At 38.3% G+C, this 23,980-nt stretch overlaps 2 protein-coding genes and 1 long non-coding RNA gene across 5 annotated transcripts in view; 1 reads left to right on the plus strand and 2 right to left on the minus strand.

Moving 5' to 3' along the window:
• Positions 1-23,980, minus strand: part of LOC111335932 (uncharacterized) — a 103,971-nt gene that overhangs the window by 4,764 nt on the left and 75,227 nt on the right. Inside the window, exons 1-19 of one of the 2 annotated variants that reach the window (XM_088732802.1) lie at positions 15,555-15,901; positions 14,687-14,739; positions 13,675-14,121; positions 12,757-12,819; positions 11,957-12,058; positions 8,719-8,797; positions 7,295-7,376; positions 6,612-6,698; positions 5,934-6,003; positions 5,642-5,800; positions 5,409-5,476; positions 4,728-4,801; positions 4,320-4,423; positions 3,860-3,954; positions 3,465-3,559; positions 2,644-2,729; positions 1,631-1,726; positions 1,253-1,282; positions 464-766 (exon numbers count right to left, since the gene is read on the minus strand). In XM_088732802.1, coding sequence (XP_088588928.1) covers positions 464-766; positions 1,253-1,282; positions 1,631-1,726; positions 2,644-2,729; positions 3,465-3,559; positions 3,860-3,954; positions 4,320-4,423; positions 4,728-4,801; positions 5,409-5,476; positions 5,642-5,800; positions 5,934-6,003; positions 6,612-6,698; positions 7,295-7,376; positions 8,719-8,797; positions 11,957-12,058; positions 12,757-12,819; positions 13,675-14,121; positions 14,687-14,739; positions 15,555-15,759 — 2,298 coding nt within the window. In that variant the 5' untranslated portion in view covers positions 15,760-15,901. Of the gene's footprint in view, positions 1-463; positions 767-1,252; positions 1,283-1,630; positions 1,727-2,643; positions 2,730-3,464; positions 3,560-3,859; positions 3,955-4,319; positions 4,424-4,727; positions 4,802-5,408; positions 5,477-5,641; positions 5,801-5,933; positions 6,004-6,611; positions 6,699-7,294; positions 7,377-8,718; positions 8,798-11,956; positions 12,059-12,756; positions 12,820-13,674; positions 14,122-14,686; positions 14,740-15,554; positions 15,902-23,980 lie in introns of those variants that run through there. The other variant, XM_088732809.1, reaches the window with a different exon arrangement.
• Positions 16,370-22,776, plus strand: LOC148741019 (uncharacterized). Of its 2 annotated transcripts, XR_015991653.1 has the most exons (4): positions 16,370-16,502; positions 17,039-20,664; positions 20,808-20,854; positions 22,210-22,776. It is a non-coding gene; the product is annotated as an uncharacterized LOC148741019 (long non-coding RNA). The 2 variants fall into 2 exon arrangements; XR_015991652.1 differs by having other exon boundaries at positions 17,039-20,854.
• LOC148741020 (ficolin-2-like) lies at positions 17,341-19,651 on the minus strand. Its single transcript, XM_088732979.1, has 3 exons — positions 19,542-19,651; positions 18,667-19,074; positions 17,341-18,017 (listed from the first exon to the last, which is right to left on the minus strand). Exons 1-3 carry the CDS (start codon positions 19,621-19,623, stop codon positions 17,779-17,781), a joined length of 729 nt encoding a protein of 242 aa, XP_088589105.1. The 5' UTR covers positions 19,624-19,651; the 3' UTR covers positions 17,341-17,778.

Below are 23,980 nucleotides of genomic sequence, written 5' to 3' on the forward strand. Positions count from 1 at the left end.
TAATTTATCAGAAAAGCGATAAGGCGCACAGAAGTTGCTAAATTTCAAGGACTTTTCATGACCTACTAAAGAAATCAAGTACTTTTCAAGGACTTAACCAAATTCAAGGACTTTTCAAGACGACCGTTTAAATTCAAGACCTTTTCAAGATTGTACGAACCATGTATCTAGATAATTCTTTAAACGCTTCCTCTGCAATAACTACTTCATGATTCTCTGTTTAAGATGCTGTGTGTTTCTTTGTAATTTGCATAGAGGTTGATGTATTATCAAGGAATCACCCCTTATTGACAGCTTTGTCTCTCTCTTTTTTTTTTTTTTTTACGTGTTTGGAGATAATGCCTGGAGAGGAAACTAAATAACAAAGAAATATGAGCCGGCTAGAAGCGACAATTACTAATCAGATAGTGAGAATTAACGGTGAACAAATATGCAAAACTTTATAAGAACACTGTTAACCAACCGCTTTCCTCGTGCGCGGGAACTTGTCCTCTCCAATGCCAGTATTCGCCTCTTGTTGCCCTTCTTGATATTCCTTTCCAGGTCTTTCTTCCGAAGCCCTTATTCTCTCTGATTCACGAAGGTCGCTATCACCATTATTGGTCGTCTTGGTTTTGCGTTCTTTTTCAGCTCTTTCCTCCTCGGCTCTGATTCTTTCTTCTTCTCGTCTCTCCGCACGTTTTTTCTCCCTGAATTTTCTCTGAGTCGCTCTTCTCATTGCACGAGCCTCTTCAATGGGACGTGGTGCACGTCCTTTGCGTTTCCTCTAAACACAGATGACATCATGGTACTCTCATCGCGAATGGCACAAACATCACAATCAACCTTATCATACCCTAACTGTGAATCTAAACATCGTTACGATCCGAGTGTTTCTTATATTTTCCTTTATAACTTTAGTAGTAATAGTGGACGGTATGGAGGAAAGCCAACCAGATTGCAGTATTTCAAATTTTGACCAATTAGATGGCAGTCTGATTGACTGTTTGAATGCAAACTGATTGGCTCTCCTCCCTACCGCCCCTCAACACTACTTACTTTAAACAAGAAATTGGGTAAGGCTGGGCAAAATTGACGATTTTGCACATGCACGCGTTTTACCGCTGTGATGTCTAATATTGTTGTGGACGCTCGAATTGTGATATGGCTGTATAGCTAATGACCGTTAAATGTTATTCTTTCGTTGATCTCATCACTTTCTAGGGCGCTTTCTCGGCCGACATTTCGAATTTCGGATTGTAATCACGCTTACCACAACAGGAACATCTGGAATGTCAAGATCCTAAAAGTGAAAAAAAAAGAAAAAGAAAAAATTAAAGCCAGGTAAGCACTAGAATGAAGTACAGTAAAAGCGCAACTCCCTGAACCACCAACACTCGAGAACACGAAAAGGCGGCCAAGAACAATTCCTTTAAAAAGAAGCGGCATGGGTATCGGCATATGAACTTCGTGAACAAGACAACCCTGCATACCTTACCACAAAATAATTTCATATATCTTGTACCTTCTGCATTGCTTTCTTTGGTCTCTAATTTGATTAATTTCAGAAAAATAATCGCTAGATTAAAGAGGAGTTTTTACGGGAACGGGTAAAAGGGCAGTAGGAAGATGGAAGTCATTTAACGCTTACCTCAGGTCTAAGTTCCGGTCTTTCTTGTCTTCTTCCTGTAAAGTTGGCTACCAGTTCTCTTTTCTTGCGAAGTGTGTTTTGACGATAGTGTAACGACTGCAAGGAAGAAACCAAAACTCCTCGGAATGAGCTATGTTCATATTTGAAATACCACACCTCTACTGACAGCGATATAACAATTCTTCTGAAGTCAAACTTCTTTTAAAAACCTAACGGCAACTTACAGTCAACTAACTCACGGCATCTGAGGAATTTTGAAAAGAGTGTAATCTTGGAATGCACTCTCCTGCATAACTTCAACGTGTAATTGAGCTATAAAACTCACGCAAGTCTCCCAGTCTATTCCATACAAAGCTAAAACCAACCGCAACCAGGCCACTCTCGATTTCCCACTTGAAGGCGTTCTTGTTGGGTTATTGTTGACCTTTGTTCTGATTAACTGTTGTGATAACTTTGGTATTGTGTGCTATAACAGTCAATCGAAAAGCGCTTTGCCAGGTTGGTGGCTACCTGGCGAATCTTAGAGTACAGTGTTTAAGTCTGTTTTACCCTTTTTCCTTTCAACAAGTGTGTATCTTAAATGCAAATAGGTATACAATAACTAAAGGCAATGTAATAGTTCGGTTTTAAACATCGACGAAATAAACCCATTTTCATGGCTCGTCTGGTCTGGTCCACTGTGTGGCGCCAAACTATGAGAGACTAAACTCTGAGGGACTAAACTCTGAGGGACTAAACTCTGAGGGACTAAACTCTGAGGGACTAAACTCTGAGGGACTAAACTCTGAGGGACTAAACTCTGAGGGACTAAACTCTGAGGGACTAAACTCTGAGGGACTAAACTCTGAGGGACTAAACTCTGAGAGACCAAACTGTTTGGCCAACGTAGGGTAACTGAAGGATCCAACGAGTGAAATCTGCTGCATTTACTAGTGGTTCAGTGGTACAAGATTTTTATTAATTTAGTAGAGAGAGACAGAGAGAGACAGAGAGAGAGAGAGAGAGAAACTCACGTCTTCCTTGCAGATCACAATCCAACGGCGCCAACATTGATTGTCAGTTCGATTTCCCATGGCTCGTGCAATTTTAGACCAATTTCCTGCGAACAATCAAATAAATGATTACTGGGAAGCATTTACTTGTGGAAGAAGCAATGACAAGCCTGTTCCATGTGAAGGAGTAACTAAGCAACTAGCGAGGATTGTGGTTGTAAGAGAAACGGCTGTGTAACCGCTCTTTCGCTTATTTCTACTATAGAAATAAGCGAAAGAGCGGTTACACAGCTGTGTTACAGTGACTAAGAGCTCGTGTATAGTACTTGCGCAGTATAACCGCTCTTTCGGTGCAAGTGAGATTGACTAACATCCCTGTGGGTTAGCAGAGGTAGCAGGAAACCCGCAATTTGGTATTCCTTTGTTAAACGGATGAATGGGATACTGAAGCAAAAAGGATGGGACAAAAAAGGGAAGCGTTCTTTTCATTGGTCGGTCGACCGTCGACTCATACGCTGCGACACGCTTGTACTTTCCGGAAAAAAAAAGCGCCTGATCGCAAGTTAAGTTGGCAAGTGGAGAAAATAATTTAACTAACGGCTCGACTAACGGCTTGGAGGTTTCCTGATTCAACATCATCTGTGAAGCTCTCAGTCCACTAAAACTGGCCTCTTTCAAGCCCCTCCCCCCCACCCGAAAAAAAAAAAAAAAAAACAGTTAGGTAAAATATTGACTCTTCTGTGGGCTTGAGGGTAGCCCAAAGCTCATCCAATCTGATAGGAACAGCAGAACGGGACATAATGTCACGGGAAAAATATTTCTCACATAACACGTAAGCAAACCTTTGCCAAATTTTTCAACATTTTCCAAAAGGTTTTTGTCTTGCTCTTTGGTCCAAGGTCCTTTGTCTATTTTTGGATCCATAGCATTTACCCATCTGCAAATAACAATGAACATTTTATGTTCAGCACAGAAAGAAACCGACACAGCCATCTTTATACATTAGACAAAAAAGGCCTTTCCTTCTCCCGTACATAATTTTATTTTCTTTCGCTAAGTGTTTTTTGGTTCGTTGGTGGTGGGAGTTCAAAGTTTCCTTCGCAACAGCTATTTGGCGGAGAGAGACCGAGTTGCAGGACAACACCGAACAACCGCTAATGCGAGGGAGATTTCTAAAAAAAGAGCCGTGTATGGTCAAAGATATTTTCCTGCAAGGATCTAAAACGAAGTGACACACCTTTCTCGACACTGAGGACCTGATCGTCCAGGTACCATCTCTGAAAGCTTATTCCAGTTGCAAGGCCCATACTTGCCAACTGCCTTCTTCAGAAGCTAAAAACCCACAACAGATAAAAATGTTATTAGTTATTTCATTAGATTAAAAGCAGACTAGGGGGAGAAATTCTAACCCAGTACTTGGTTTTAGTCTATGCAAAAGTGAAGATTTTTTACTTGAAAGCTGACATATGGAAACGCTGATGATTTTAAATTCCCTTCCTTCCTTATTAAAAAAGAAAAATAAAGTTCAATTTTAGTTGCTCTGTAGGTCAAAAGCAGTTTTTCAAGTTTGAAAGCAAGACTTTCAAAAGGCAAACTATTTAGAGCACAATGCCCAGACTATTCACTTTCCTTTTTTATTGTACATGCACACCACATCACGTTAGCACCTCAAAAATAAAACTACTAAGGGACTTTACCTCGTCTTCAAATTCCTCCCATTTTCCTTTCCTCACCATCTGCAGTGTCTGTGTGTAACGATGTAAGCACTGGTCTCCATGGCGACCTTCTAAGAAACTGGCCACTATCAAGTTGAAAGACATATTTCGATTTCAAATTGTTCATAACCCAGAAAACTTTTCAAGATGGGTACCACCCGTCCCTTTGGAATTTCTGGAAATTAGCCCCTTCCCAATTCCTGCTCCCCAATCCCCCCTCCCCAACTGCGGCCAAGAATTTCCGCAAAACATTCCAAGGGAGTGCGTATACTTTTAAGAAGGGCACAGTGTTGAGGTCAGGACAGATGATTACAACAGATAACGACAGGTAAACAAAACGTTACGACTGCACACACACAAAAAGACACTTTTCCATTTATTCTCTTTTACCTCTTGGCCAGTTTCCAAGGCCAACAACACGTACGACCTCGAGCAACTGTTGGTCATCTTCTGGGGTCCACTTACTAAATAAAGCCAAGGAAACAAAACAAAACAAAACAAATTACAAAACAAAACATAAACAAAGATAGGCAACCACATTACATCTTATTGTTCCAGAAGACACTTCTACGCCTTTCACGGGAGAAGTTTGGTTTGAAAACCCAAACCTATTTGGACATTTCTGCACCCTCTAATGCTTCCCTTACTGACTTTGCAACCTTTTCCCTTCTTCCCACCTTAGAGCATTTCACATTCTGTAACACATGCAGTGCAAGTAGCTTTATAAATGAAAGCAGTCACTTCACCTCTTTAGAAGATTCTGTAACACATGCAGTGCAAGTGACTTTATAAATGAAAGCAGTCATTTCACCTCTTTAGAAGATTCTGTAACACATGCAGTGCAAGTGACTTTATAAATGAAAGCAGTCATTTCACCTCTTTAGAAGATTCTGTGACACATACAGTGCAAGTGACTTTATAAATGAAAGCAGTCATTTCACCTCTTTAGAAGATTCTGTAACACATACAGTGCAAGTGACTTTATAAATGAAAGCAGTCACTTCACCTCTCTAGAAGATTCTGTGACACATACAGTGCAAGTGACTTTATAAATGAAAGCAGTCATTTCACCTCTTTAGAAGATTCTTGTTCAGGCTTCTCTGGTAGCGCTCATAACAGTGAATAGGTGTGCGCTTAGTCTGAAAACGAACAAAGGATACACCACCAACATCAATTATTTTCTGTTGGAATTGGAACTAAGGTTAGAAAAAAACAGCATGTTACCCAGAGAAAATGTTTCTGTCTTAGGCATAAAATGTGTAGCCTTTGGGGGAAAAAACTGCTTCTAATATAGTCATTTGTACCTGTAGTTTTTGAGCAATAATATCCCAGGTATTTTGGGGGTCTTTTGCCAGTTGAATTAACTTCTTATCTTCTTCTTTAGTCCATGGTGTTCGGTTGACATCAGGATGTCCAAAGTTGCACCACTGCAAACGGCACTCAAATCCTGAACGCTTTGGAAGCTAATGAAAAGATATTTTTCAATGTGTTCCTTTTTACATGCACCCAGAGGCTTTTAGGGTGAGGTTAATGTGCAAAAAAAAAAAAAAAAAGTGACAAGAATATGCAAAAGCACAAAGGTTCAAAACAACTTACATATTTGCTGCTTAATTTGTCCCAGTCAATAGCCTCTAGGTCTCGTTCCAGTGCTTTGTTTCCTAAATTTCTACAAGATAACCCCAAACATTTTTAGAAACTACTTCAAATAAGCATGTAAAGATGAAACAATTTTTAGTGTAATAGAAAAATCCGAGCCCCAGATGGGACTTGAACCCACGACCCTCCGTGATCTAGTCGGATGCTCTTACCACTGAGCTACTGGAGACTCTATGGTGAGCAAGGGTCAATTTGTGGGCCTCGACTGGAACCGCATCGCGCCGCTACACAGCCAGGTATTGGTAAGCACCTGTGAAACTCACTAACAGCATCACACTGTCACATTAAGGCATATCAAGATGCGGCCAACCAACCTCCAAAGTGAGCATGTAAAGATGAAACAATTTTTAGTGTAATAGAAAAATCCGAGCCCCAGATGGGCTTGAAATAAGGTATTTGAATTTTTTTTTACTAGTTTTTCTATCTGGCAGTGTCGTCACTTTTTTATCACAAACATGGACAGATGTAAACTACATGTATTACGGAAAAAAAATTATAGGAATTGGCCATTGAGTCCAACAAGAAACCACATTCCTTGTCTATGGCTCGGATGTTCCTAAAGGTACCTGTATTCCTACACTAAAATGAAGAGAAAGTGATCAAGCTGATTGCACATACCTAATCCTTACACTCTCTGCCTTGAGATCTTCAAGTTCTTTCAATTCCCTTTTAGTTTTCTCTTTTGTGCTTTCTAATAACTTGATCCTGAGAAACAAAATTAAATTAAAGGAAGATACAAATAATAGGGGGAAACAGTACATGTAGAAATAGAAACTTGGGGACTGAACACTCCAAAAATTCTATCAACAAAACCTGGTTCCCCATACTAAAAACTACTGGATGGTGCAGCTTTACCTTTGTAGCCTTCATAATTATGCTTTCATTGAGTTTTGAGCTGGAAAAGTTTGAACCAAAGAGGAATTGAAATGTACATGTATGGAAAACATAAATCCATGCTTTCCACAAGGAAAATTAATGGAAATTCAAAGGAGAATCACATTGCGTAAACTCTTGGGGGACGTAAGACAAGAAAGTTCACGGGTTGGGTTAAAACTTAAGATCTATTTTATAGGCCGTTCATGATGGAGGCTTAGGGGTTGGTGAGAAAATCCCAGTGACTATTTACATTGTATTTACTGAGTGTACAGTGTATACATAGCAAACTGTACTATATAAAGCCTCTTTGATACTTAACCAGTCAAGCTCATTTAATTAAATTATTTTGATGTTGTAAATTTCATTTTCAGGGTACCAAATATGTTCCCCGAGACTCTAATGAGAAATATATCACTTGCACTTACTTTTGCAGCACAGGAGAAAGTTTATTTTCCAAATTTTGCATTCTGACTCCCTCAGCCAAACTGCTTTTCTCCTTCAAATTCCCTACAAATTAAAAAAAAAAAAAAACTGCTACATTGAGGATAACTATTTTTCACCATGTACTCCTTTTTTAATTTTGTTTCATCAATAACCTGCATCTGCACCTCACGAACATATGTCTCAAGCTTTTCATATACATCAGCTATTATCATGCAATGGAAGCAAAAGTATCAAACAGAATGTTTCCATCCAAATTTGTTTACTTCCTCCTGAAAACACACAACAAAACATCCAATAATGCCCACTAGATGACTTTGAAGATATTTTCCATGAGAACAAAAATATCTCAGTGTTGTTTACAGGTAAATAAAGGCTGATAGTTTCTAAAGAAACTGTTTGGGGCTGTGTCGGTAGGGGTAACGAAATAATTTGAATATATCAACAAAGTTGAAATGGCAAATTGGCCACCATTACGATAACAAAAGCTGACATTTCAAGCGTTAGCCCTTCGTTGAGCTCCGACGAAGGGCTAACGCTCAAAATGTCAGCTTTTATAATTGTAACGGTGGCCAATTTACCATTTCAACTTTGTTGATATATTCAAATTATATTGTTTACAGGTAACAATGTTGTGTGTAAAAAAATCAGTGCAACATTACTCATTCACAGAATGACAAATTTCAAAATTATATCAAAATGGTATCCACCTTCTCGCTATAAACAATTCAATCCTGTGGCCTTAAGGTCAGACAGATAGTAATTTGGGTTCTTAGATCAAAGTCAGTATCGAACTCTATTGTTTTTATTGTGGACTTTAACATTAAAAATTAAGATCAAATGCACCTAACACTCAAATAAGACTGAAACAAAAGTTATATTACTTGCTCTTTATATACTAAAGCTTAATCATCTGTTGCATTTCCTTCATAATAGGTAATCTAGCATAACTCATCACAAGTAAGAGGTAAATGAGAAGATGAAAGTAGAAAATAAAAACCTACAATAGCTTGAGAAAGGTTGTTGTCGGCCTCTTTAAAATAGTGCGTCTTAATAGAGTCTCTTAAACAAATTAAAATCATTCTCTTTCCTAATATAGTCCGGTAGGCCATTCCATATCTGAGCAACTGTGCACACACCCCTCCCCCCCCCAACTCAACATTAACCCTCACTTGTTATCAGTTGACTGTTGTTAGCTTAGGGGAGGGGTGGCTGTGCAGTTGGTAAGGTGCTGACTTTGATCTAGATTTTTCAGTACTGACAAGAGAGTCTGAGTTCTTAGCCCCTCTGAAAAGCAAGTATTGGCTCCTGGGAAAACATTCCTGTAAGCTTTGTGTTTTCTTTAGCAGAGTTCCTCTGTTTCATATCAGATTTTAGAATGAGCTGTATCTTTGAACAGCTTACTCACAGCATTTGGATGGAATCTGGTAGCCTCCGACCTGAGAACTCTGCCTCTTTATCTTGGTGTCATCATTATCTGGGGGTCCCTATTAAGCACGAGACTCAGTGATACACTGTACTTTATATCACATTTTTTTTAATTTATTTTATAATGTTTTCTAAAATAAAATGTATAACTTATCAACCTTGAACTACTTGTCTATTACAGCTGTACATTACCATGTTATCATTTGCATTGTTTTTCACCCTAGCATGCTTAAAGCGAGTCATGACTGTATATTAAAAATATACTGAGAAATAATTTCTTGACTATGTGACCCTCTCTACTTATATATATATATAAACAAATAAACAAGAAATAAATTTGTTTCACTTATCCTTGGAGTGCTCAATGCAGAAATGTGCAGAGCAAAATACAAATGTGAAAGGAAATTATTACTAGTTACTCGAGTTTCACGCCTGATGATCACCTAGAGCGTGAAACTCGAGTAACTAGTAATAATTTCCTTCTTTCACATTTGTATACCTATATATATATATTTAGTATAATTTCAGAGCTGAGCAAAGAGTTTCCAGCGATCTGATTGGTTGAGTGGTTCCTTATATGATGCTATATACACCGCTCCACGTGGTTTATATAAAATGTTAAAATAAAATGTTAATGTTACTAAAATGTTATGATTTTAGAAATTTCTCTGTTGTTCAGCTCTCAAATTTTACTAAAACAATTATTTGCATCAGGTTCAGTGAATATTGTCGAATAATCCCCTCGACTTCGTCTCGGGGATTATTCGACGATATTCACCTCACCTTCGGCGAATATTTGTTAAATATATATATATATCCCGCTCAGGGCAAATTTTCTTTTCAAACATTTATTCTATTTATATATCAGAGCTGATGAAGGTCTCGGACCAAAACTTACTTTATTAAACTTTCTTAGACTTTTTATTTGAGTATATGTCTTTTTAGCTCGAAGTTGTCTGTTCTCGTGTACTACAATATCTTTCCTTCTATTTATCGAGGTTTGGACTGTGAATCCCTTTGGATCCTCTGGCGCGGCGTCACTGTTGGCTCGAGGCCTTTAACTTGATATATATGTACTTATAACATAACCAAAGTAAAGCGCGCGCTCTGATTGGTCAATTTAGCGTACCCCATTTGCCTATGGGTGTACGCTGCTGACATGAGCAAATGCAAAGACTATTTTTCTGCGCCCGCTTGTGTTTTCTGGTCGCGTAAGATTTGTTAAATAAAAGGGAACTCTTTAGCTACAATGTATCAATGTTGTGTTATAAAACAAATGGTAAACACCACAGCATACACTATCGAGTTATGGATGCACTTGGGAGGTTTGCTAAGCACTCAAGAAGCTAGAGTCGCTCTCGGCTATCGCCTCGAGTGACTGTTACGCTTCTTTCCTGCTTAGCAACCTCCTGCGTGCATCCATAACTCAATAGTGTATGCTGTGGTGTTTACCATTTGTTAAATATATATATATATATAACTAACTGCAGACAGTACCATTTCGGCCTTCTGGGCCTCATCAGTGCAGTGCTGATGTACAGTGCAGTGCTGATGTACAGTAAGGTTGACGTAACGAACAGGTATACCAATTTTACACAGCCTATATATATATAGATATATATAGAGAGAGGTATACAAATTTTACACAGCCTATATATATATTTTATTCTGGTAAGTTCCACACTGGTAAATCCAGAATAGTGCTCAACAGTAATGGAGTGGTAATAAAAATGTCTTTCTACTCAATAAAGTTACATATGGACTTTAATACAGGTCTATTTTGTAGACCAACAAGAAGTTGGTCCACTCTTCAGTTAAATTCCATATACACTGCAGCATCGATGAGTTTATATACATCGGCAGCATGATCGTTACAAAATTTAAACTATGATTGGTTCTTAAGGATGCGATTGAATCTAAGAAGAAAATTTCGCTTATGCCTGCAAGTTGATACGAGTTCATTACGTTTGTTGAGCATTGCCAATTCTGGTTTATGTAGAATATAGAATTTTTCGGTAGTACCATAATTTCCGGCCGTTTACCTGCACGGCCGATTACCCACACCAGCCGATTATTGCATACAGCGAAAAAAAAAGTCAAGAGATTACCCGCACTGGTGGATAACCCGCACCTTAAAAGCAAAGGAAATTTGTACAAAAAGGCTCTAGAATTCACAACGTTTCATATGTGACAGAATGTGAATTCGTGGCCACATTTTTGTGCGAGCGATCGTTCAGCGCCATGTTGATTTGTTGAGTTCTCAAAAAAAAAAAAATCGATATCTCCAGTTCTCCTGGGCCTAACGAGTCCCAGTCCTTTAAAACGGGAAAATTCTCTTCAGTTCAAGCTCGTGTTAACTGAAAATTTGTTGCTGATGTGCCGGATATCCTTGGATTATTTTTGTCACAATCAAGGTTTTGTTTACACACGTGCCGATAAAAATTTGTTCGTCGCGCAACCAATTATGAGTGAAATAAACTCGAGTTGGCATATTTTCGTGTCACTTTGTGGCAGTCTTAATACAATAAAATTCATTTGAGAAGTGGAAATGCAGGGAGGTGAGAACTTTTTTCAATTCAACAGCTAGTAGATTTCAAAATTGTTACATAGCCCGCACCTCCCTATTACCCGCAGTGGCGCGTGTCGAGACCAAAATCAACAGATTACCCGCAGGTAAATGGCCGGAAATTACAGTACATAGGTTACACCATTTAGTAAGATTGCTATAAGATTTGGCCTTGTCTAGAATTTTCCAGGAGATTGCAAAGTCTTTCTTTTGATCTTTTAGCTGCCAGAGATGTTTTCTCAGTTCAGTGTCATTCATTTTACTTTAATGTTTAAATAACATTTGGTGATTTCGCCATCTCGTCTTGAACTCCGTGGTGGTGAGGCCAACGTATGTCTCTGTTTTCAGCAGTCGTGATGGTGGCTTGATACACGACTTCATTGGCTATAAGTAACGATTTCTTTCTCTAAACATGTCTCTAAACATGCCATAAAACTGTAGTTTCCAAACAATCACCCAAAACAGGTAATTGCATTGTATACTGATTCTAAATCTAATCATTCTTCACAATGCTTGATGGTTAAGGTCAAATAATTCCTTCCAATCTGCCTTTGAATTACTTGACAACAGTCAGCTTTCACTCTGTCTTTTTTAACAAATATTATTTTTAAAAATATCCCCAAAATGTGAGTAAATACAACATTTGGCTTACCAGTGAACTTGAATCTTTAAAATAAGGATTTGCAAACTTGATTAATGTATGAGGCTCGGGTTTTGTGTCATCTCTATTCATTCTCATTTGATGCAGTCCTATCTGATTCACAACAAGACAAAATTTTATTTTAGACCAATAGATAACACAAATGCCTTTTCCTGTTCAGTTGTTATCAAAAACTACTCTGTGGAAGATTTTTTTAATGTTCATGGAAGCAGTTTTCCATGCATGTCTGGCTACACAAGCATCCAGTTTATCTTTACAGTACCACTGCTCAATCATATATCACTGGTAATAGGAGCAACAGAAAAGATAGAGAACTAAACATGCTGTTGATTGTTTTACAAGTTCTCCATATGAACATGATAGAAAATGAATAGAGAATGTTCTGAAGAATATGAATACTGATGCAAAGGTGTAATGGGTTAAAATGGCTCTTCTATTGATTGCAGTGCTTTGATTAGCTCAGTAACTACATGTATGCTAAATGACAATTTCCAATTAATTGTGAAAAGTCTTCTTTAAACTTTGCAAAAAATCCTGACATACAGTGTACATGGAGGGTGAAAAGTGGGCCCAAGACAACAAAATTACATAAATGTATCTTCATAAAGCCTATGAAAGAAATATCAATTAAAAAAAAGTGTTAGGAGACTTTATAACTGGAAACCTAAAAGATGTTATGCAACTCCAAAGCTCTAAAAAATTTCCACCCTGTCAAAGTTCAGAAAATAGAAATATGAATAAATAAATAAAAAAAATTCATCACTATTATTTTACACAGCAATTAAAAATACCTGCTTTTGTCTGTTCCTTATAAGGGCCTGTTCTATTCTTTCAAGTTCATCCAATATTACCAACTGAAATGAGCAAATATAAAATAAACCAAAACAAATAAACAACAGACAGAGCAAGCAGGCACAAGAATTAACAGCTAAAAGTCAAGAGCAATCTGAGATTTAACTTATTTTGGTTTACTTGTTCTGTGATTGGTTACTTTTCAGACACTTTGCTTGTTTCTCTTTGATTTCCCATTGGCTCCTTTACTGTGTGATATTTTCTTTGTTCTGATTGGCTGCTATTATTTTTTGGTTTTGGATTCACAACACCCAGTTGAGAAGTAACATGTAACAACAAAAGTATGTTTACCAGCCAAGTTGTGCATCAGGCCGGTACTTAACTTTGGTTTCTGTAGCATGAAGTGACTAGGACCCTTTCCCCTGCCCCCTAATGCTAATCTATGGCAGGGTTACACCCAGCATTAAATTTACGATACCCTTTTAAATACTTGGGTGAAGAGAGGCACTGTGAAAGTAAAGTGTTTTGCCCAAAAACACAACACAAAGTCCCTTGCGATCTGGAGTCAAACGCACTAACCAAGAAGCTACTGCACCTCTCAAGCATTTCAGAATAATTATTATACATAAGATTGCAGGGTTTTACTTCAAGAAGTGATTAACATGCAATTTCTCCCTATACACTGTGGGTAATATTCATACATCATTCAGCAAACAGGTAATGGGAAAACTCAAAATCATCAGGTAGAAGTCCTTATCCTAATCTTACACCATATTCTTGTAACTAATTTACAAGGAAACGTGTAGCAACTAGAGGGGAGGACTAACAATCAGATCTTGTATTAAGCACTAAAGGGTTTAAGAGCAGTGCTTTTACAACCCAAATATATGTAAACTACAAATTAAATAAAACTCTACCTGATAGTCTCTATTCAAGCTCAAGCATTGGTGAATTTCACTGCTCATCCCATAATCACAGTCAAACTCATCATCAGCATCATCATTATAGGGTGGACCTTGCTGCTTTTGTAGCTGATTAACGTCATTTTGACATTGATGCTGGTTTAGCTCAACTGGCCAGCTATTAGCAACATGCCCTTCTCGACTAGTATCAGGATGACAAACAGAGGGTTGAAAACGTACTGGCTGTAATTCAGTCAAGATAAACTCATCTGAAGAAACATTATGGTTTTGAGATGGTAACAAATTAGTGTCTATTTGTGCCTGGCATGGCAACCCACTAAGAAAGCCTTGATTCTTGACACAATTTGAATCAGATGGTGTCCTTTCACTCAACTGTTCTTGCCCTCCACAATTATCTTCCTGGAGTACTTCTCCTTTCCTGGGGAGTCTACTACCCTGTTTCTACAAGAAACATATTCAGTGACATCAATTTGATTGTATAATTACCACAACGATAATTATATAAAAAAATGCTTACAAAAAGTTTTGGTTGCCAAAACATAAAGAAAATGACTATATTTACAACGAAAGGTGTGTATGATTTAGTGGTCAACTAGTTCCCTAAACTGTGCCATAACTTAAAATCAAAGGCCCCTAAGTTCTATCTTCCTGGATATTCAAGTACAAGTTTAGTTATTCAAGTCATGCAGCGGAAAAAAAAAATATACCTCTTATCCTGATTTCTCCTAAAAGTGAACAAATAGTGCAACCACTCTTAGGTGAGGTGCTAAAAACACATGTACACAAAAAGAGAAAAGTTCTCTTCCAGGACCACAACAGCTTGACTTCTGCCGAGGTTTAACCCTAGAAGAGTTGATGTTAAGTCCACTATCCAAATTTTACTTCTAATGCTACACTGTACAAACTCTCATGAGGAAGATTTGGTTGTTTAATGTTAATGAGAATGTTGTTTTCATACTGCTTAGGAGGTAATAGGAAATATTCACTCATGGCACCTAACACTTACTGGGGCACAGAGATAATTCACTGTCTGAAGAGGAGACTTGATTGAAATTGGATCTGTAGAAGAGGTAAGAGCATTACGGTAATTCAAAGTGGAAAACATGTGATTTGGCAAGCAGAAAAAAAAAAAATTAGAGATGAAATTCAAAACACAACTATTATATCCTCATTTTCCTTGCCGTGTACAAGCACCAAGAAATTGACTATTCAAAAAAACAAGTCACAACAGTGTGTGCCCATATGTCATTTATGCCAATATATACTGTGTTTTAACCTTGGCACAGAGGACTAGGAGGCTGAGTGGCCCAGTAGTCTAAAAAGCTTTGACAATAATTGTCTGGCAGTAATGACTCACACTTGTACAAAATACAGGCAACCCAAGTGTGGTCACTTTTAACAGAGCTTAAAAAATAGAAAATGTTTGATACTAAAAGACTATTCAGGAAGACCACCATTTTTGGCTCATGTAGTCATTCCATGAGGTGTGCGAGGCAATTGCATGGCCTTTTATCACTAACTCACTCGATTCTGATAAATATATTCATTAATTAAAATTGGATTAAGCATTGAACTCCAATCTCCTCTGCTACACTACACGCTTATCCAAATCATCCATGAGTCGCCCCACAGGGGCCTTTGGTTTAAAAAGGCACCAGTACTCTCTCTCTGACTCAGTGCAAGCCACCGTAACACTTGCAAAAATGTGCTCCACGCAAGAAAGATAGCCATGATACACTTACGGATTACTCGAGATTCAGTTGGGATCGGAATGAGGAGTTCTAGAATGTTTACTAAAATTATTCATCTATTGTGCGTGGCAAATATTCGGCCGTGCCTTGAAAATTTTACCAAAACTGGAAGGGAAAACCTACTTTTCAGGCTTGCCTTGTCAGTGCAAGGTCGCTCATTTTCTTCCTCTTCCTCCTCTTCGTACTCTTCATCGTCTTCTTCATCTTCAGAAGACAACTTGTTGACTGCATTAGCTGTAACTCGGAGGGCCTCGCGAATGCGCTGTATGTCATCCACAAGAAGCTCTCTTTCACTTTCATCACCTTCATCTGACTGGAGAGTACTCATATCAGTTTCTTTCCAAGCTTTATTGGCTGCAATGCGTTGATAAAATGAGCTGAAGTCTCCATCTTAACAGTTGTTTGAAAATGACAGAACGAACCGGTTACGTCCAGGCAGCCATATTAGAAACAACCTCACTTTCATGGTGCAAAAGAAATGTGGGTTGGTACGAGTAGTGGTACATGAGTGTTTGTTGTTTATTTGGGGACCACGTACGAACTGTACCTTTGTCTGGGAGGGTGCTAAGGCAGAACCAGATGACAAATGACTATTTTTGGCTTTTTTGTCGTTTTAACTGCGCCAAAAAAATTCTTATTCTAGTTTGTGCAACATGAGCTGAAACTTTCTCGCGGAGAGAAGGCGAAGGAGCGAGGGGAGTAGGGCTAGGTTGCCTTTTAAACCTGTTACCAGTCCTTTGAAGCCTTTGTGTTAAATGAATATTGGTGAAGTTTATAGGAATTATGCGGTGGCTCACAAGGGCCATCCGCCTACAAAAATTACAACGGGCTCCTCGTCAAAGAAAACATCATTCAAAAAATTGCAGAAAGTGGCATGTGTTACGATGATGTATTTAAAAGATCTTTACAACAACGGTGGGAAGGAAGCACTTGTCGCTATTCCTAGCAAATCGCCAATCGCGTCGATCAGCTCCACGAGGAACAAAACATCCTGACACTTTGCACAAAATAATCCAGCACTTTGAAGGCAAATAGAGCAGCAGCCATTTCCAGGCTCAATCCACCCAGAAGGTAAACCTCTCTTGGCAAAATAAAGCTCTTTAGAAGAGCGCAAACGACGTTCGGCGAAATAAAACGTCCAAAACCTCGTGGCGTCCGTGGCAAGTGTCGTGGCGTGACACAAATGTTGCGCATGCGCAATTGCCCATCTTCTCGAGTCGAAATTTGAAACTTTAGACTGACGTATTTCCGTTTCCGCTCGGTGAATTTTTTTCATATTTGCACGTTAACTTTGAACGGCTCTGTGCGTGTTTTACAAAAATTCAAAAAAATTCTTTCCGAGGGAAAAAAAGTTAAGGATGAATTCTAAAAAAGGCCTCTTTTCCTTAAATTTTCTGACAGAATTTTTTTAAACTTAACAGTCAAGTAGACCACGACAGTCAAAGGACGCATGCAAAATCTAAAATAAATTCACCGTCCAGTTTTTAAGAAAATTCAAGTCAAGTCTTATTTTGGACCCAGCATTGCGACCCAGCAACGTTGCCATGGCAACGAATTTTTCAATATATTTATAACAAACTGATTCTTCAATAATATCTTTTTTTCAGGGGAAAATGTGATCGCGATTCGTTAAAGCTAAGCTTCGTAATTTTAGTTTAAATATCTTGCATCAGAAAAGTGAAAAACTATATCCAGCCTCCTTAAGAAACAAGAGGGATGAGCTGTAACCCAAGAAGAAAACAAGTTGGCCGTGTTTTTTTTTTTAAGTATCCTCCTTGCTCAATATTAATCAGAAAACCACGTAAATTTGTCCGTGAAACAATTATTTTCCAATCAGGAATGTGACATGAAACTACTTCAGTGATGGACCTGGTTTGTTCATCCCATTCAACACACAAAGAAAACAGCCTGAAATATGACATGCTTTTTATTACAATTCATCTATAAATTCATCTAATTTATAGATTATAGAGAGAATTGGACGACACAAGGCCTTATTACCATTTAATCAAAACAGTGACAAAATTCGAGAAAGAAACTAAACATTGGTCATGCGTTAGTGTGCGTTATCTAAAACTACGCATTCTAAGGTGTAGTAGTTAAACCTACCAGATGACACTCATTGCTCTTGTTTACAGTGCCTCCCCCACCCCACCCTTGCTCCGAATCACCTTTTTCTTCCCTCGTATAAATGGCGTGCCATTCATTTACGCCACAATCGAGTGTTTAAGACGACTCTTTTATGAAGTTCCCATCTTTGGTCCTCACATAGACCGCCTCTTTCTTCACCGATGCCGTTTGCCTTTCTGGTCGATCAGGTGTCTAAGCCAAGTCTGAGCCGGAATGTTCATTTTGAAAGCGAAAATGCCACCGGTCTGATTTTCATTTCTGATGTTTCGGGAACGTGGTCAGGATCACTTTGATTAGATTTTCCCCAGTAAATCCCTCTCACTCTGTTTAGATTGGACTTCACATGGCCGTTGACTGACCACCAGCCTTTTTCCATTTCTTGACAGTTATGATTTTGACCCCAGGTGCTAAACTTAGAGCCATTATGAGCACTGAGAGAATCCTCAATAGTCGCATCTGTTGAAGAAGTAAAATCCACTCATAAATGCTTTGAAACTTCAGCTCAATTTTTGTCACGATGCAAAAAACAAAATGGAAACAAGATATTCGCTAATTTCCGAAAAATGAGTGGGAAAAATAAAAAGCAAAAGAAAAAAGCAAACAACCGTTAATTGTATTGTGATATGTGGCTCAGCCCTCGCACTGCAGGTCAGATTTTCAGAACCTTTGCTGAGGTTCGGGAACTCGTTAAAGGAAATTCAATACGAAAAATATTTTTATTAGTATAACATGCACCTGTATGTGTGCTGTACTGTACTCACAAAATGCTTATTCTAGAGTGAAAGATATCCAACGAAAATAATCGAGGTGATGTATTGATAAACAGGCCAGATGATGTTAAGTTTCGGATAACTGTAATGAGCTCTCTTAGTTACATTATTGGCACTTCTCTATCCTCAAGCTTTGATTTCAAAACGGAGCAAACCAGTCAAAGCTAGTAAAGTCCTGAGAATAATGAATCTTAATCTTTTTGTCTGTCGACTGAAATGCATTACAATCATTTTCTTTTTCCTTTCTCCACTGAGATATTTGTTTGGTTTCGTTACACTACTTCACTTATGGTCATGCAACGAATCTACTTGTCATTATTGTTTTGTTGACTTACTTGATAAGTGGCCAATGTTCAGCCGGTACTCTTCGCTTACATTTGCAATTCCAAACCACCCATATTCCGCGTAAACAGTTTTTTCAGAATCTGCGTAAACATTTTTTATAGGATCTACCCCAAGTTCTACTCGAAGCTTGCTGTTTTTCTTCTTTCGGGTCAGCCGATGGATCTTATCCAGTCCGAGCCAAAATTCACCAGCCAGGAAACTTCCAAAACCATGTTTGTAGTCAGCCCAAGTGCGGTTGAAGTCAACTGAACCACCTACTCTTCTCTGGAACACTGTCCAGGCCCCACCGTCTGTTGTCTGGTCACAATACACATCAAAGGCGTCTAAGTGATCAGGTTTGATTGTATAAACACCACTGATTGTCTGGCCAGATTTGTGCAGATCAGCACAATTCTTAACTGTTGAAGAAAAATGCGAAACTCCCCTTTGTCAACTAAGTTGCTCGTAAGTGAGCAGAATGAGATGTCTTAATCTTTAATGCTAGAACAGTATTGGTCAAACGAAACATATGAGAGAAAGAAGAAAGATAAAAGAATGATAAAGGACTATAAGGAAAAATACAGAACTTGAATAAAAAGAAATTAAGAAAGGAAAAAAGAGAAGAGTTGAGAGCTTAAATTGGAGGAAAAAAAAACAAAACAAGGATCATAGATGAGAAAGGTGTTCCTTCCATCAACCACATCCTCGGCATGACCATCGTCTTTGACTAAATTAACTTTAAAATTAGTTTTAGTGCGAAACGGCTCCCACACGGATGATTAATTTGCCTACACAGCCTGTGCTTAGTAAAACAAATACAAATAAAGTGACACGAGCGTTAATTAAACTCTTTATCGAAATGGTTTGGGAAGGTAATCTTACTTACAACTACGCGCTGAAGATGAGATTGGAATCAGCAACAGTAGTGTCCCAAACAACAATGTAGAAACTCTGAAAATGGAGTTCATCTTAGATAATGTGAAGCCCTCTCTTCCTTTAAGCTACTAAAGGTTGTGACTGAAGAAACAACCGTATTTATAGTCAAGAGATTCCCCATTTGCCTTAGGATTGATTAGACATTTGGGCCATTGTTGCAAAAGCTATTTTTGTGTACAAAGGCTTGGTACTTGAAACATAATCATCAAAACTTAATATTGAAAGATTGTTGGGAAGTATCGGGATCGACACCACACCTTACCGTGGGCGATGTGTTAAAGCCGGAGTTCCTCTGGTGGAGTAGAATTTGTCATTCAAAATCAGGGGCTTCACCGATAGGAAGAATGAAACATCTTACGGGCAAAATTGATCTCAATTTGATCCTATAACAATCTGTTCTTAGCGTTTGAAACCCTGATCATAACCAAGAAATTATGCATTGTCGGCCATTGTCAGAAGAATATTTCGTAATTAATAAGGGCGTGCACAAGAGAGTTGACAAATTTACCAGTGTTGCTGCTCAATAGTGTTTTTTTTGTCGACATTATGGACATTATTTAATTTGTTATAATTGAGTTTTCGATTATTACTTTACGTGCTAGATAATTTGAAATAGATCATCACCAATTATAATCTGCGTCATGGGGATCGAAGTTCTCTCAGTTTATAATCTCTTGTCGTTATGATGATTAAGATGATGAAGCTGCCGCCACGAGTTTTGCAACGCTGGTCTTTCCAGAGTTATGCTAAACGTGGGTGTTAAATCTTTTTAGTAGCTAGATACTTACCTAATTGCTAGAAAGATACCTTACCATCTATATAGTTATTTTGTTACCACTTTTGAAGAGTTGAGACCTCTCCTCCGGAAGTTTGAATAACACTAGCCGAAAAATGTTATTTCTTCCTAAAAAAAAAAATAATAACACTCGCACGAAGATAATAGAACGTCTAGACGTTCTTGAGGTCACGAACGCCTACCGGAAGTCATTAGAGGAACTATGTACATACTGCGCATGTCATGACGTTCGCGTGGTGACGTCGCAGACGCCAGAACGCCACTTTTCAGGTTGAAGGTAGGACGCCACAAAAGTGTGCTGTTATTTTGTTTATAGGAGGTAAATTATCGACTCAAAACCATGAAAAGCTCTTCTGCTTTTCATTAAGTGATTAAAAAACGTTTTCGTAGCGCGTAAAGTGGTTTTTGCTTAATCGATAGATTAAACGGGATTCGACAATGGCAGACAATTTTCTCGTCAAGTCTGGGTGAGTTAAGTCATTTGATTTCATGACCATTTCAATCATCAAATGCAGAACTAAGATTTTGTTAAACCGGTTTTAAGCTTAGCACAAATTACTTTGAGCGATAATTTAGAATTAAGACACTTAAGCGACATTTAGATACAATAACAAAGTGCAAAATGAGATAGATGATTGTCTTTCTGCATCGGTTGTATTTTGTAACTGCACATTGTATATCGTATGCATCTATGCTAGGTTTTGAGCAACCGACTACAAACATAAGAATAACAAATCTCGCTGTGGGTAACGAATTTAGAAAAAGAGAAATGGTCCTCTAGGTATCCAGATCATGCACTGAAAACTTCATGCTCGCTCGTTTGTTCGCATTGTTTACACAACTATGAAGTGGTAAATTTCAAGTCGCCTAATAAATTGACGAATTATTCATTCTGTCAAGAGAGTGGGGTAAAGAAACTTATTCCCTTGCTCATTAAGGTCATATCTCTAGCATCTTTTAGCAAAGACATGTGAACACGGGTAGAAGTCCGTGTCTGAAAAACGTCGACTGCTTAACCTTCCTATTTCGCGCCAAGAACGAAGGCCTCGATCCAGTCTTACGCGGCTTCTCTGCCGTTCGTGTTGTCAAGAACGTCTGGTGCTTAAGCTCTCTAATATTACCCCCTTGACGTCTCACTTGACCGCCCAAGCAAAATAATGATTCAACTTAAGAAAATCATCAATATCGTTGTTCAAATCCAGTGGTGAATTGCTCCATATTTCGTTCCATGATAACAACTCCGACAACTTGGGATTTTTTCCCTGCCGTAGTTTCTTTTCACCTAAAGCTAAACATGCAATTCATAAACATATTACAGATATTAAACATAACTTCTTAAGTGTGCTATGAAGTTCATTGAAGTGCTGTCCACGCAAGGTTATGTTTTTCATAAAGAATTTAATTAAAGGTATTTTTGATTGAAGCTTCTACTTGTTGGCTTTTGTAGCCATCTTTTGATCAAAAGGAAAGTCGTGCAGACTCGAACAGAGACTTCAAACAAAACTGTGTGATTTATCGATACAATTTCAGATATCAGGTTTGGACAGTTACGTTACTAAAACGTTTTACTGCCATGCTGGACCAAATGAATTTGACCCGACTGCAGAGCGGAAGTGATTTAAAACCACAAAGGTGCTCGGAATTAAATCACTTTATATCTTTAAAATAACTTATAATGGTTGGGAACTATTTATGAATCTAAAGGGAGAGGTCAAAACAACCTCACAAGAAGCTGGATACTAAACATCTCCCTTTTATTTTCTTGAAAAAAAAAAATTTATGTTGCTCGGTTCGGTGATTCGTGCGTTTCACGTCATTCTAGAGTTGGGCATGATTTCCGCTGCTGTCTCTGGAAGAGGGACCTGTGAGTGGGCTCACAAAATATTTAGTTACCAAGGGCAACATGGCCGGAATGTTTCAACTGTCATTCCAAGTTTAAAAAGAGATCAACTATTGGGTTATTGTAAAGCAGAAATATGATCCTTCTAACGTGCAAAAATGTGCAAAGTGTAATCTTACGAAAGCAGGATTTACTTAATAGGTAAATAAGGTAGAACAAAGCATTATCCTCACGTTCGAATTAAGGTATTTACTAGAGAGGAAACTACATGCCTTTCCTCGCATTTCGAATCACGTAAAAACTAGCCACCAATATGTATATAAGCACTTTGATTTAGCAAATAAAGGTAGATGTAATCAGGACGAGAGTGTGTGTGTCTCTTCGTTGAGGACCCAAAAACCGGCCAAGTCTAGGGTAAAACACTGCAGTCGGCACTTATCTGTTGGCCACGAAACCTTCCCTGTTGTAACACAACATTTAGTCGGAAAGAATGAAATTTAGTCGTAAGCTTGGCTGATCATGGTTTTGTTGCTATGAAAACTGAGGAAACAGCATCAGAATAAGAGTTTGAAAATACGAAGCGTACGAGGAAGAAAGAACATTCTGACATGAATTTCAAACGTTTTCCGTAGAATCTTTAGAATATATTTTGAACTGCGGTATTAGATACATATGATGCACGATCCTCGCAGTAGATAGCGCTATTTAAGCAATAGCGAATATCAGACCTGGAAAAGAAAAAAAAATACAAAATTTATGAACTTCATATATGTCATTGTATCTCATTTATCACTTTCACGGGTTTATTAAGAATCAACTTAACGGCCTGCTCCCAGGTGGCTTGTTAGCTCAATTGGTAGAGTACTGCACTAGTATCGCAGAGGTCAGTGGTTCGAATCCCGTACAGGCCTGATTTTTTTTCAGGTCTGATTTTCGCTATTGCTTGAATAGCGCTATCTACTGCGAAGATCGTGCATCATATGTATCTAATACCGCTGTACAAAATATATGAACTTAATATATTTCATTGTATCTCATTTATCACTTTCACGGGTTTATTACGAATCAACTTAACGGCCTGCTCCCAGATGGCTTGTTGGCTCAATTGGTAGAGCACTACACTAGTATCGCAGAGGTCAGCGGTTCGAATCCCGTACAGGCCTGATTTTTTTCAGGTCTGATTTTCGCTATTGCTTAAATAGCGCTATCTACTGCGAGGATCGTGCATCATATGTAAGTCTACTCACATTGCTTTTTTTTCCGAAAACTAGATATATAAAGAATAAAGGCTGATAGTTTCTAAAGAAACTGTTTGGGGCTGCGTAGGTGGGGGGTAACGAAATAATTTGAATACAACAACAAAGTTGAAATGGTGAATTAAACTTTCGCTCCGACGAAGGGCTAACGCTCGAAACGTCAGCTTTTCTAATCATAACGGTGGCCAATTTACCATTTCAACTTTGCTGATATATGCAAATTATTAGATATATAAAGAGACTGTTTTTGTATTTCAAGTGTTGTTTTCAAGCGGTTATTATGTTCAAAAGCGGGAAGTGCCTGTTTGAAAATTTCTTCGCAGTTTGCATCGGAGCGGAAATATTGCTCACCGATAGTGATAGGGGTACCTACCAGACTCAGCTAGATTCAGTGGCCAAAGGCTTTTTCTACTGAAGTTTCCGTGGGCGCTAGTTCGCGCGGAATACTATTGACGACAGTCCATCATCACTCACGTAGCACTGCACTTCGAGCATCA

This window comes from Stylophora pistillata, chromosome 1 (genome assembly GCF_964205215.1).
Source record: "Stylophora pistillata chromosome 1, jaStyPist1.2, whole genome shotgun sequence".
Classification (NCBI taxonomy): domain Eukaryota; kingdom Metazoa; phylum Cnidaria; class Anthozoa; order Scleractinia; family Pocilloporidae; genus Stylophora; species Stylophora pistillata.

Coding starts and splice junctions, on each gene's coding strand:
- LOC148741020 (XM_088732979.1), bottom strand. CDS start 19,623: ATGAACTCCATTTTCAGAGTTTCTACATTGTTGTTTGGGACACTACTG. Junction 19,075..19,541: donor CTCATCTTCAGCGCGTAGTT/GTAAGTAAGATT, acceptor TTTCTTCAACAG/TTAAGAATTGTGCTGATCTG. Junction 18,018..18,666: donor GAACATTGGCCACTTATCAA/GTAAGTCAACAA, acceptor CTTCTTCAACAG/ATGCGACTATTGAGGATTCT.